Source organism: Hemitrygon akajei, chromosome 22, assembly GCF_048418815.1.
Source record: "Hemitrygon akajei chromosome 22, sHemAka1.3, whole genome shotgun sequence".
NCBI lineage: Eukaryota > Metazoa > Chordata > Chondrichthyes > Myliobatiformes > Dasyatidae > Hemitrygon > Hemitrygon akajei.
Genome location: NC_133145.1, coordinates 16,299,902 through 16,312,717, shown reverse-complemented (window position 1 = coordinate 16,312,717; position 12,816 = coordinate 16,299,902). Strand labels below are relative to the sequence as shown.

Below are 12,816 nucleotides of genomic sequence, written 5' to 3'. Positions count from 1 at the left end.
TTTTTGGCTCAGCGGCCCAGGGTAACGGAGAGAATACTTTGAGGTCTTGGCGCAGAAAATTATAGTTTAACCCGAGATTTGGGAATAAGTGCTTGAGTTTATTGGGGCTTTTGTGCGCAGACTCTTAGTCTTTTCTCTGTGTGAGACCCTCTGGGTCTCAAAGGGTCTTAGGTTTTACATTGGAGTATAAAAGTATAAATTTTGCTGTGCAACCAAAACTATGAAGTCAGTTTTGAAACTTGCTATTTGATATGCATGTACTCAATTTAGTAGGAGAATGAAATCTTAAGAATGTAGAAGACTGGTGTGTTAATGAGAGGTAGCTAAGAGATGTAGATTAGAACATGATTAAGTCATGAAATCTTAAGAATGTAGAAGACAATGGTGTGTTAATGAGAGGTAGCTAAGAGATGTAGATTAGAACATGATTAAGTCAATGGATAAAAACAATAGTGGCAAGATGTACATGTGGTACGTGTGATACGCAACTATAGACCAATTACATATGCTAATACAACTGGACCAGGAGATTGCTATAAAAATGCTGTGTCCGAGGATCGGTGGGCAATCAGCGACTGGCTCAATGACTGTCTCAGCTTTGATTTGCAAATTAAAGTTTAACCCTTCTTCAAGAATCTTCTGCGTCTCTTGGTCATTTGTGGGGCACTAGTAACCACGACACTGGCAATGGTGGTGGATGCAGATACGATAGTGTCTTTTAAAGAGACTTTCGGATAGGTATATGGAGCTTATAAAAATAGAGGGCTATGGAGAAGTCTTAGTAATTTCTAAGATGGGGAAACAACACACACAAAATGCTGGTGGAACACAGCAGGCCAGGCAGCATCTATAAGGAGAAGCACTGTCGACGTTTCGGGCCGAGACGTCAACAGTGCTCCTCCTTATAGATGCTGCCTGGCCTGCTGTGTTCTACCAGCATTTTGTGTGTGTGTTTGAATTTCCAGCATCTGCAGATTTCCTCATGTTTGCTCTAAGATAGGGACATGTTCGGCACAACTTTGTGGACCTAAGGGCCTGTATTGTGCTGTCGGTTTTCTATGTTTCTATCTATGTAAGTTTTTGAGTGCTTTGTTGACATATCAAATCTCTTTAAACTCCCAATTAAGAATAGCTGCTGTCTTGCCTTCTTTATAACTGCATCAATATGTTGGGACCAGGTTAAGTCCTCAGAGAACAACACCCAGGAACTTGACACTGCTCACTCTCTCTACTTCTGATCCCTCTGAGGATCGGTATGTGTTTCTTCGTCTTACCCTTTCTGAAGTCCACAACCAGATCTTTCTTCTTACTGACTCTGACTGCCAGGTTGTTTCTGCAAAACCACTCCACTAGCTGGCATATCTTGCTCCTGTACGCCCTCTCATCATGCCTAGCCATGGGTATAGAGACAGTAGAGCAGTGGGCTAAGCGCACACCCCTGAAGTGCACCAGTGTTGATCGTCTGTGAGGAGGAGATGTTATCACCAATCCTCAAAGATTGTGGTCTTCCAGTTAGGAAGTCGAGAAAGTGCTACAGGGGGCCTGAACATCCACATTCAGCTTCATCCACTCCACCGTCAGATTACTGAATGGTCCACATACCCATGAACTCTATTTAGTTATTCTTTTTTATTTGCACTATTTATTTGTATAACTTATGGCAATTCTGTCTTCGCACTGTAAAACAACAAATTTCACAAGGTACGAATCAGGAATAATAAATGTGATCCTGAAGTGTGAGAGACTGCGAAGTGAAAGTGTTTTATTTTGTTTTGGTTTCCTTGCTGCTTGGAAGGAAAACTATTACAAATCCAGGTTCTACAAGAAAACAAGAAACAAAACTCCTGGTTACCCTTCATCCCCAACAGTGATGCCTGTATAACTACTGAGGTGATTGGCAGAGGAAATATCATGGATGCCAGCACTGGCCTGGCCCTCAGGGGATCGAGCTGGAAATGAGCCATGTTGGCAAGGCCTGGAAGTTAAAGTTCCCATATTGCAAGGACTCATGTGGATTTCTGTCTACACCAGCTCTGCCCACTCATCGACAATGCATAAATAAGCATCCAACTCTTGCTGGCTTTCCTGAAAGACCTCTCCAAGTGCAAAGCAGCTAAACCACAGGAAACAAACAGCAACATCAGATTTGGATTTCCAGCATCAGCAGATTTTCTCATGTTTGTGATACTACGAACAATTAACCTGGCAACATCTACAATAGGTGAGAATAGACATTTACTTCACTCCCGGGCCCCTTGGGCCCCTGCCAGTTACTCATACAAAGTTACACTTTTCCTGAAAAGATCTGAGTGAAGTACTCCACCTCATCAAGCTTAGCATTCAAGTCTATCCACCTCTGTCTTTTCCAGTAGTATAACAGAAATCAACAAGCAAGAATCCATCATTCAGTCCAATTATTCCAATTATCTGGTTCCTAAGATAATCAAATCAATTGAACTGTGCAGTAAACGTGACCACTTTCTAAATTTCATAAACTAGCTAACTTTCTGCTGTACAAATACATAAATAGCTTGAAGTGTGAACTTAAAGTGTAACAAAACTTTCAATTTCCAGATACATTGACATTTCTTCCCCTCACAGATATCAGCTATCAGAACACTTCCATCAAAATTTAGACATCACAACATCCTATACAAAAGCCCTTATTAGTATAGCAGACAGGTTTACATCTGTATACTGCAGAAAAGGTTGCCATGTTTTATGAAAACTATTTTTTTTTAGTGTACCATACACGTCAAAAAGTCCAGAGGAATGTATTCCATGATTAATTTACGCCAACCAAAAAGTCCAGGGGCCTTATCAGATATCTAACAAAGTAAAATGTTTTTCCTCACACAAAAAGTCAGGAACGTTAAGAAGTTATTCTGATGTGCATTAATAATACGACTGTTGGGTAAACCTAAAGGCTGATTTATACTTCTGCATAGGCTCTACGCCATTGTGAGCATTTATACTTGTGCGTTGGTGTGTCTGTGTTGCTCTGCAATTCACCACCAAAACTCTAGCTGGCAGTGGGGTTTCTATGCCACTGTGTTGAGTTTCTGTGTTGTTATGAATGTACCACAGCTCTGAGGGGCCGAAGGGTGTGGGACCAGCCCCCTCCTTCCGGAGAATCGCAAGATCGCTATTAATTCAGGTCTTGGACCCAGGAAATGAGAGACAATGCAACGGATTTGACCATTGTTCTTAGAGGCACCTGTGTGAATTGCAACTCTATAGTACGTGCCAGCTATCAGGGACATGGACCCCCTCGGGCAATGTGGGGTGGGGATTGTATCACCCTACCTTGATTGACATTTACAAATCTGCCAGCCATGATAAAACGGAGACTGCAGGAGGCGGTACTCCAGCGACGCACCAGACGGAGACACCATCGCTCATCGTTCCCGTAAGAACGGGAAGCTGCTCGGGAGGCACGTGTGATTTGGATCCCCTAGCTAGGGAATCGAGTGGCTGATAACCCCGAAAAGGATTTCGAACTGACAACGGGGAACTCCCGTTCCCGATTCCACGCTTTGAGTCCAGAAGGCTGGCAAGTTTATTTTCTCTCTCCAACCTGTGATCACCCAGCGGTCCCTCAAACGGCTAAAAGCCTTCATGAGCTGGCGAGACTTTTATATTTCCATCGGACAATAGTTTTACCCCTAGACAAACGATAGAGCTACTTCTTATTGTTGATTACTACTATACCCGCGCTTTAGATTGAGTATTGACGACGTATATTATCTGAATGTTTGTATTAACCTTACTTTTGTGCCCCTTTAAAAATAAAAACGTTTAAAAATAGTACCATCAGACTTCAGCGGACCTCTCTATCTTTGCTGGTAAGTGACACAGTTACGGGGTTCGTAACAACATACATACTTCAAACCGACCGAAACTGAGCACATCATGTTGGAGTTGTAGCTAATAAATGTTGAACAAGAGTTACTTTTATTGAAATTACTGCAACGCAGAAAAGACAGAAGACGTCGGAGGAGATGGTGTGTATGACCATTGAACGGATTGAGGCAGGAGGGTGAATTTTGTGTGCTTGTCCGGCCACTGAGAGACATGGACAAGGAAATGTATTTCAAATATTTTTGGATGTTGGCAGGTAGATTTGAAGATCTGGTTCATCGTCTCCAACCATTTATTTCGCATCAGTGTATGCGCAGTATGCCTATAAACATTACTAAGAGACTGGCAATCACCATTTGAGTTTTAGTTTCAGCTAGCTACGAACTGGCGTCAAGCAGTGTCCTCCATAATTTCAGAGGTCTCTATAGCTTTATAGAAAGCTACAGCCAGAGTTCCTTCCCTGCTCTTCAGTCACCCAATGGGAAGCTATTGCAGCTGATTTTTGGTGACTATGGAACTTTCTGAACTGTGTCGGCAGCATAGACAGAAAACACATGAACGGCAAGGCACCGCCACACGCCGGGAACGACTACTACAACTACAAGGGCATACATTCCATTGTCCTGATGGCTACCTGCAACACCAGATATCAGTTTACCATGGTGGATGTGGGGGATACGGACAGGAAAGTGATGGGGGCATCTTCAAGGAGAGCAGATCTGGTTTTATGTTGCTTGAACACAAACTGAACCTGCCCCCACCATCCAATCTTCCTGGAACAGAAGTCAAAATCCCACATGTAATCACTGGTGATGCTGCGTTTCCCCTACACAACAATCTCATGCATCCCTTTCCAGGTATGTCACAGACATTGAATTCAATGAAAATTAATTTCATGTTAACAGTGCCTGCTTTGTGTGATTTTATATATACATTCCCCTAATGTTTGTAGTGATCACAGCTACATTGGCACATAATGATTTCCTTTTCAATAATACGCTATGTTTTATGTTTTACATTTTGCTAAACAGGGATGAACATGACCATGGAAAAGCAGATGTATAACTACCGTCACTCCAGAGCCAGGCGGGTGATTGAGAACACATTTGGCATTTTGGTGGTAAGGTGGAGAATCCTCGGTCGACCACTAGAATTTCTGCCTGACAAAGCAGTGGACATTGTCAAAGCTTGTATCACTGTACGCAACCTCCTGGCCTACACTGATGAAGTCAACATTCCTGTGAGCAGATACATCCCTGCTAATTTTGCAGACTCAGAGTGGTGGCAGGGGACATGAATCTCTTGGAACCTCTAGATCATCATTACCGTTCAAGGCGCTGTTCCACCTGAGCTGCCATTGGTGTACGAAATGACTTGATGGCCTTCTTTCAATCACCTCATGGAATTTTGCCATGGCAGAACAACATAGTGTGTCGTGGCCAACTTAATCAGTAAATTGTAAGGACATAAAATAAATGAGCCTATAAATAACATGTAGCTGTTTGAATTAAAAAATAAAGACCTGTTATAAAACCAAGTTGTTATTTATTTGCAGTAACATGCAGAATATTATACAAGGTGCAAAGTGTTATATATAAAAACACAGAAGGAACAAAGTTGTAAAGCACTGAAAATTACACATAGTTTAGTGCCCAAATACAAGTGTGGAAAATGTATAATGTAGGAACTGACAAAATATTACATTAAATATCAAAATATGCAATTGTTCTTTGTTTCTGCTGCTGCCTCTCAAATAGCAACTTGTGGAGATCGAACATTGCCTGTGGTCTGTGCTCCTCCAGCAGTCTCCACAGCGTTCTGCAACTGTTTGCCCAAACCTGGAGAGCTCATCATTTCCTTGCAACAGTCTATGTTGCAGTTCCGTCCTACGGTCATCCAACTGGGTAACCTGCTTCTGAAACCAGTCATCATGTTCTTTCCTCTTCTTCTGTGCCATCCTTGGGCAGAGGGACAGAGGAGGTCACTACTTGATGAGATATTTCACTACTCTCACTATTTTCACTACTGCACGTGAAAATGGAATGTCTGGTGGTTGACTTTCCTCAGCAACTGAAGTGGTGGACAACCCTGAGATCAAATCATTTCCATCTTGTGATTATGAAAGAAATTGCAATAGCTTAAAGTTACTCTTTGTAATTATACATACAGGTAATATATGCACTCAGTGTTTGTACACGGATTGGCAGAGCCATGAAAACGAGAAAATGGCATATGGCTACATTGGCAGCATACTGGTTATTGCGTTTACATTATGAGCAAGCCAGATACAATTACAGCCTATTACATTTTTGTTTCACGGAAGCATTATCTTTGCGCAAATCAATATGCCGTGTTGACAACTAGACAGTATTGCTAGCTAGCCGAAACATTTACTACAACATAGAGGTTTATGATACAAAGAACATGTTATATTTACCTTGTTGTTGTCATAACTTGACTCTGTTTCCTGGTGCTTAATGTGTGGTGCCAGCCAGGAAAGAAGCAAATAAAACGCCGGCACTTTTTTCCCGCCTGGGTCCCCGCTTCTCTTGGCGAGACTTTTCCGGATGCACACGTACTTGTCCCTCAAGTTTTTCCATTTCTTTTTGCATTCCGTGATGTACAAACCGATGCCTGAAATTTATTTCCACGAATTTGCTACAATTTGGCAGTCTTTATAGTATGGCGATGCAGTTGTACAAATGTACATATTTTTGGACTTCCTCAATTAACCTCTCCTTGATTTGATCCATTTTCCAACTCACATTCTTCTTCTCTCTCAATGTGAAAATGGCAGAGAAGCAACCGGAAATGCATAGGAGGAAATGCGATGTTACCAAGCGCACCAATCACAGTTGTTGCGGTCTGTGTCGCCGCGACGCATAGTTACATTTTTGGGGAGTTGCATGTCAGGCTATAGCGTAGGGTACACGGCTAGGCGTAGATTCAACGCAGAAGTATAAATCAGCCTTGAGAAAAGACACTGGGTCCAGTTCAAGCTCCATCTTCAGAATCTTTTCCATTTCACCCAAAATATCGCTCTAGTGTGCCTGAAGTTTGGAACAAGTCCAAAAACAGTGGGTGAAAGTTCCAGTATTTACTTTACATTGAGAACACATTGGAGAAACCCCCGTCTTAAATTTCGAGAGACGACCTGGAGTCAGATGGGCTCTATGCAGAGTTACTGGAGTGAAGGGTGATATTCTCGCTGTGTTGTCCTCAATTTGTCGCACTGCCCACCAAGCCCTGACTGTATTAATTGTTGTTGGATTGCGAAAAAATTCCTTAACTAGTTTCATCTTATTGAGGAAAAGCAAATTAATAAGAGGGCATTTTGCTCGTGAAGCTTCAATGTCTAGCCAATTTGAGGAGGGGTCCCTGCAAACCCAGTCAATCATATAAAATACAAAGGAACTTATGTAAGCGCGCGTGCACGCACGCACACACAAAAAAAATATTTTTTGATGTCCGGAAAATCCAGACCCCTAGACTACTGGGAAGCTGTAACTTAGACATTTTAATACAGGGTCTTTTTTTGTTCCAGATGAAAGAAACAGATCAGCCATTTTTAAAAAAAGTATTTGTTGGATTAAAATGATTGGAATTATTCGTATTGCGTAGAGCAGACAAGGAAGAATGTTCATTTTGACCAAGGATATTCAGTCAAGCCAAGAAATGGAAAGAGTGCTCCATCATTCAGGATCCTGTTTGATTCTGTCAAATAACTGTGTAAAGTTAGCTTTGAACAATTGATCAAATGCTGGTGTGATAAATATGCCTAAGTAAATAAAACCTGTCTGCGACCATTTAAAGGGGAAAACACCCTGAGTGTCAGGTACCTGTTGCAGATTCCCCAGATGCATAGCCTCTGATTTAGTAAAGTTGATTTTATAACCTGAAAAGGCGCTAAATGAATTGATGCATTGTATAAGGTGATGCACTGACATAGCGGGGTTTGATAAGAAAATTAGAACATCATCTGCATATAATGTAATTTTATGTGACTTTAGTCCTACATCTGGAGCAGATATTTTGGGATCTCACCGAATAGCCTCAGCCAATGTCTTTATCACCACTACTTTTCACACTAGTGATCAAGGGCAGCCCTGCCGGCTACCCCTAAGATTATTCAACCCAATACCATTAGTGAGAATCGCAGCCAAGGGGTCATTATAAAGAACCTTCACCCACTTAATAAAATTATTGCCCAAATCTTTCTAAAGTGAATAAATGATATGGCGATTCAACACAATACGGCCTTTTCTGCATCAAAGAAAACCACCAAGCCATCCACTGCCTGCTGCTGACATGCCTGAATCACATTAAGTAATCTTCTGATATTTTTAGATGATCTACAGCCTTTTACAAAACCCGCTTGATCCTCTTTTGTGATAAAAAGTAAGAGTTTCTAATCGCAACGCTAAGGTTTTAGATAGATCTTAAAGTCAACATTTAACAATGAAATAGGCCTGTAGGAGGCACAATCTTCAGGGCTCTTTCCTTAAGAATTAGGGAGATATTATCTTCTCTCAATGATGGTGGGAGGAGACCACAATTAAATGCATGATTGAACATGTTTAGCATAGGCTCTGATAATAACCCTGTGAATTCTTTATAGAATTCACTAGTGAGTCCATCAAGACCAGGGGCCTTCCCACTTTGGAGCTCTCTCACAGCTTCCTGTATCTCATGTATAGATAATGGAGCATTGAGGAGGGACTCTTGTTCAGAAGAAATGCCTAGGAGATCTAAATTACTGAAAAAGGACTCTACCCTAGATTGTCCATCATTAATTACATTTCTTAGATTGATACAACTTAGAATAAAAATTTTTTAAACACAACATTAATCCTTTTAAAATTACTAGTCAGGGCTCCTGTTCCATCCCTAATTGAAGCAACAGTCTGAACTTAAAGCTTTCTAACATAGCAAGTATGTAAAATATTGTACATCTTACTCACACACTCAAGAAGGTACAGTGCTTCCTCTGGATAGAGCAGTTGTTTCCCTTCTTCCACATGCCCCATGGTGTGCCAGAATTTCCCCTGTGTAGAATTAAAGTATGTGGTAAAGGGTGAAAATGGGGAAACATAATATTGAAATGAGATTTATTCTAAATAGTAATGATATATTAATGAAATGAACTTCAGCTCCTAAACGTGAAGAAATAGTTGACATCCCCAGGACATCTCAAAACTCATTAAAACAACTTCCTTACATTTATGATAGAATTCAGCAAATAAGGTCCATTTGGTGAAACTGCAAAGAAATTATTTACCAGGATATTAGTAAGGATTCCCCATTCTTCATTAATTGGACTTATTGAATCTTTTATGCTAACCAAGGCAGCAGATGGGATTTCTTTTTAACTATTCTTCAAAAACCCAGCCACTGAAGGGTGACCCTAGTTTACATTTCCACCCCTCTGGAATGAGACAAACTCAGAAGGCAACAATCCACTGGCACTGATGCAATTCAGTAAGGTGGTTGGGAAGTTTATTGAAGGTATTGTAAACTGCTATTTTCCAATCAAATCACAGATAGACTAACAAGGTTATAGACCTGATATGCACATTATAAGGTCAACCACGGTGAGGCTTGACAAATTTGTCTTCCACATTATGGACATGGAATTACAAGCAGGATACTTGATCTTTCAAGCCTGATACATCATTCAATATGACTGTAGTCAAACTAATCATCACCTTAACTCTGTGTTCAATGTGTTTTTTACAATTTCAAGACGGTGCTGGTCTCCAAGAGCTTTAGGTGCTATGAATTTACCCCATTGGTAAGATGCTCATTGATTGGAGGAGCCAGCCAGGGTCTCCAGAAGATAGGTGGAGCTAGTTGGGGTTTGGAGAAACTGGCCTGCAGGCAGGCCATGTTGCTGCCTACTTATTCAAAGGCATCGTAGTTGGAGCACAAAGATGGCGTGCAGTGCAACCATAGGTGACTGTCTCGGGCATTTCTCTTGCAATCGCAAGACCCTGTCAGACATTGATAACGTAAGATTCTGCAGGCATTCAGAGATTTCCCTTGTTTGGTGATGTTACAGGCAGCAGGAGAGCTGCGTGGCCTCTGTTGTGGCGGGGACTAGGCCTCAAACATGCCTGTTGCTGCAGTCCAAGAGAGACGCCAGAGGCAGTGTAGCGTGGCACCTGTGCTCGGCCTCTTCCAGTGGTGTTGCCCTCCAGTGTTCAACTGGTGGAATGACAAGCTAAATTGCAGTAGCTCTGCACCACTGGTACAGACAGTCCCTGGGTTACGTACGAGCCTCGTTCCTGAGTCCGTCTTTAAGTCGGACGGAACAAATACATCCAGTATTATTTAGCGTCAGTTCGTCAAACAATTGTCTCAGTATATAGTATATATTTTACCTTTCTATGCACATAAAACACTTAAGAAACGTATGTATTCCAATAATTAAACCACTGTGCTGTTTAGTAATAATTGTAGCTTTCATCAGGGCAGGGCGTTTCACAAGCTCCATTATTCTCACTTTATTTGTTATCTTTTAAAATTGTTCCGATCGTTGACCGACTGTAGCCTAACGCTTTTCTAATAACCGATGGCGTTTCACCTCTTTCCAAATGCTTTATTATTTCCACTTTATTTTCAATCGCGATCGCTTCCCGTCAATGAAACAGAAACACTGGGTGGCGGGTCCCAACCTGCGCCAGCTCCCAAGGTCCGCCGGGTCCTAAGGACCACTTTACTAAGACAGGCTAAATGGGACAAGTGGAGGTTGTGCTGAGTTTGGGTATTTGATCCTCCACAATATTCCACATGGGTATTTAAACTGGAGGTGGCAGTGTTTTTTTTTCACAAGGTCAAGTTGCGAGCTTGACATCAACCTGGCATGGATGGTACAGGAGTCACTGGATTGACATCAACCCAGCACGGGAGCAGTCTGTCACTGGATCGAACTTCCATTCTCGAGCCCAGCGCTGATCTCACTGCTCCGCCATCCAACTGGAACGGCTGGGGGTGGGGGGGGGGGGGGTGCCGTATCAGGGTGAATCTTACCAAGAAAAATTTAAGCCACGTACAAAGTTAAACACTCACAGTGTCAATGGCAATGACTTAAAATGGCGGACGGCGTCGCAATCAGACTTAAAATGGCGGACGTAAGTACGAACTGTCCGTAAGTCAGATGTTCGGGGGACTGCCTGTAATCTGAAGGACATCGCTCAGGGTCTTGGACTTTTTTTTTGCTTGCTATTTTGAAATGTGTTGTGTACGTTTTGCACCATGGCCCCAGAGGGACACTTTCATTTGGCTGGGTTATCAAAAATTTAATTCCTGTCCACCCATAGTTACCTTTCTGCCCCTTTGCTCATCAAGAACTAGTTACCAACTTATAATATTCAAAGTTTTAGCTTCCACTGCTCTTCAAGGAGTGCCCTAAAAACTCAAGACATGCTGAGAGAAAGAATTTTACCTCACCCATCTCAAAGTGGCAACACCAATTTTTTGAACAGTAATCCCTAGCTCCAAAGGAAGAAATACATCTCGCCATCCCTCACAAGAACCCTCTGGATCTTGTATTTTCCTCACAAGTCAACCCAGTTGCTTCAGCTACAAATCCAATAAATCTTTTCTAAACTAATCCAATGTATAAACAACTTTAATTAGACAAGGAGGCCAATACCGTACACAGTTGCCCCAATGCCTTCTGTAGCTTAAGTACAGCCTCCTTGCTTTGTGTGCAAATCAACACTGTTGCCTTTCTTAATCACGTGCTGCAAACTGTATTTCACCAAAATTCTCCGGGCTTTTCTGCTTCTTACGAATCATCCACCAGGATCCTCAGTTCTTTTTGTGTGTCTCAAGAGTTCTGCTGTCTCTCACTTCCAGGCAATATACTTTATTTTCAGGCATTAAAGTCAGAGTAGACAGCACAGAAACACTCATCCTTGCTGACCAAGATGCGTGCTTATGGCCCATACCCTCTAAATAATGCCTTATCCAAATGTTAGTATTATGTATCATTTTCTGGATCTTTGCCTTCTGACTTAACCGACTGGCATCCTTTTGAAGCCTGCTCATATCCTCCTCATACCTTTTTTTCTCATCAACAGCAAAGTTAACAACCATACCTTGATCCAAATCATTTATATAGAGTTAAACTGAGATCCCGAGCACTGATGCCTGTGACATACCACTTGTTACATTATGCCAACCAGAGAAAAATCTGTTTATGTCTGCTCTCTGATGTGACTGACTAAAATGGCCACACAGGGCTGTGAGCTGAAAATGGAAGATACGGAAGTTTTTATTTACAGATCTTCTGGAGCTGGTCCTATTTGAAAAGAATCATACTCTTCTGACACAATTTTTATACTTTTCTTTAAAAACATAAAGATGGACTTCCGGTAAGATGGCGATCGCTTAGCTGCTCCGAACTTTTGTTCCGTTACTGTCGCTACCTTTGCACTAAATGTCTCCATTTTATAAAGCTTAGTTAGGAATTATTTCGGTATCTCTTACTTGCCTGTGAATATATCTAACCTACAATGTCTAGCAAGAGTTCTAAATCCGGGAGAAAAGAAACTACGACCTCGTCGGACGTGACGATGGAGGCGCTTGAAAATCTCTGAGACGAAATCTTAAAGCAAATTAAAACCGCTTTCAAACAGTTAGAAGAGAAACTGGATCGGATCAACGATAAAGTGGACAAACATGCTGAACACTTATCTCACATCGATTCGACTTCTGAAGCTTTAGAAAGTCGGGTTCGATACTTGGAGACTCTCTATTCCAGCTTAGAGGAAAAATCTAATAAACTTCTTTCCAAAATGGTGGATCTCGAAAATCGCAGCAGACGCTGCAACATCAGAATTCTGGGATTATCAGAGGCAACTGAGAAGGGGTCAACCGTGAAGTTTTTCGCCGAGTTTCTCTGTGAGATATTCGGGAAGGATCTGCTTCCAAACCCGCCCGAGCTGGAAC

At 41.8% G+C, this 12,816-nt stretch overlaps 1 protein-coding gene across 3 annotated transcripts in view; it reads right to left on the bottom strand.

Moving 5' to 3' along the window:
* tsen54 (TSEN54 tRNA splicing endonuclease subunit) overlaps positions 1-12,816 on the bottom strand; it is a 62,215-nt gene that overhangs the window by 35,379 nt on the left and 14,020 nt on the right. For all 3 annotated transcript variants that reach the window (XM_073026739.1, XM_073026740.1, XM_073026741.1), the window contains one exon: positions 8,823-8,906. In XM_073026739.1, the coding sequence (XP_072882840.1) occupies positions 8,823-8,906 (84 nt within the window). The remainder of the gene's footprint in view (positions 1-8,822; positions 8,907-12,816) is intronic.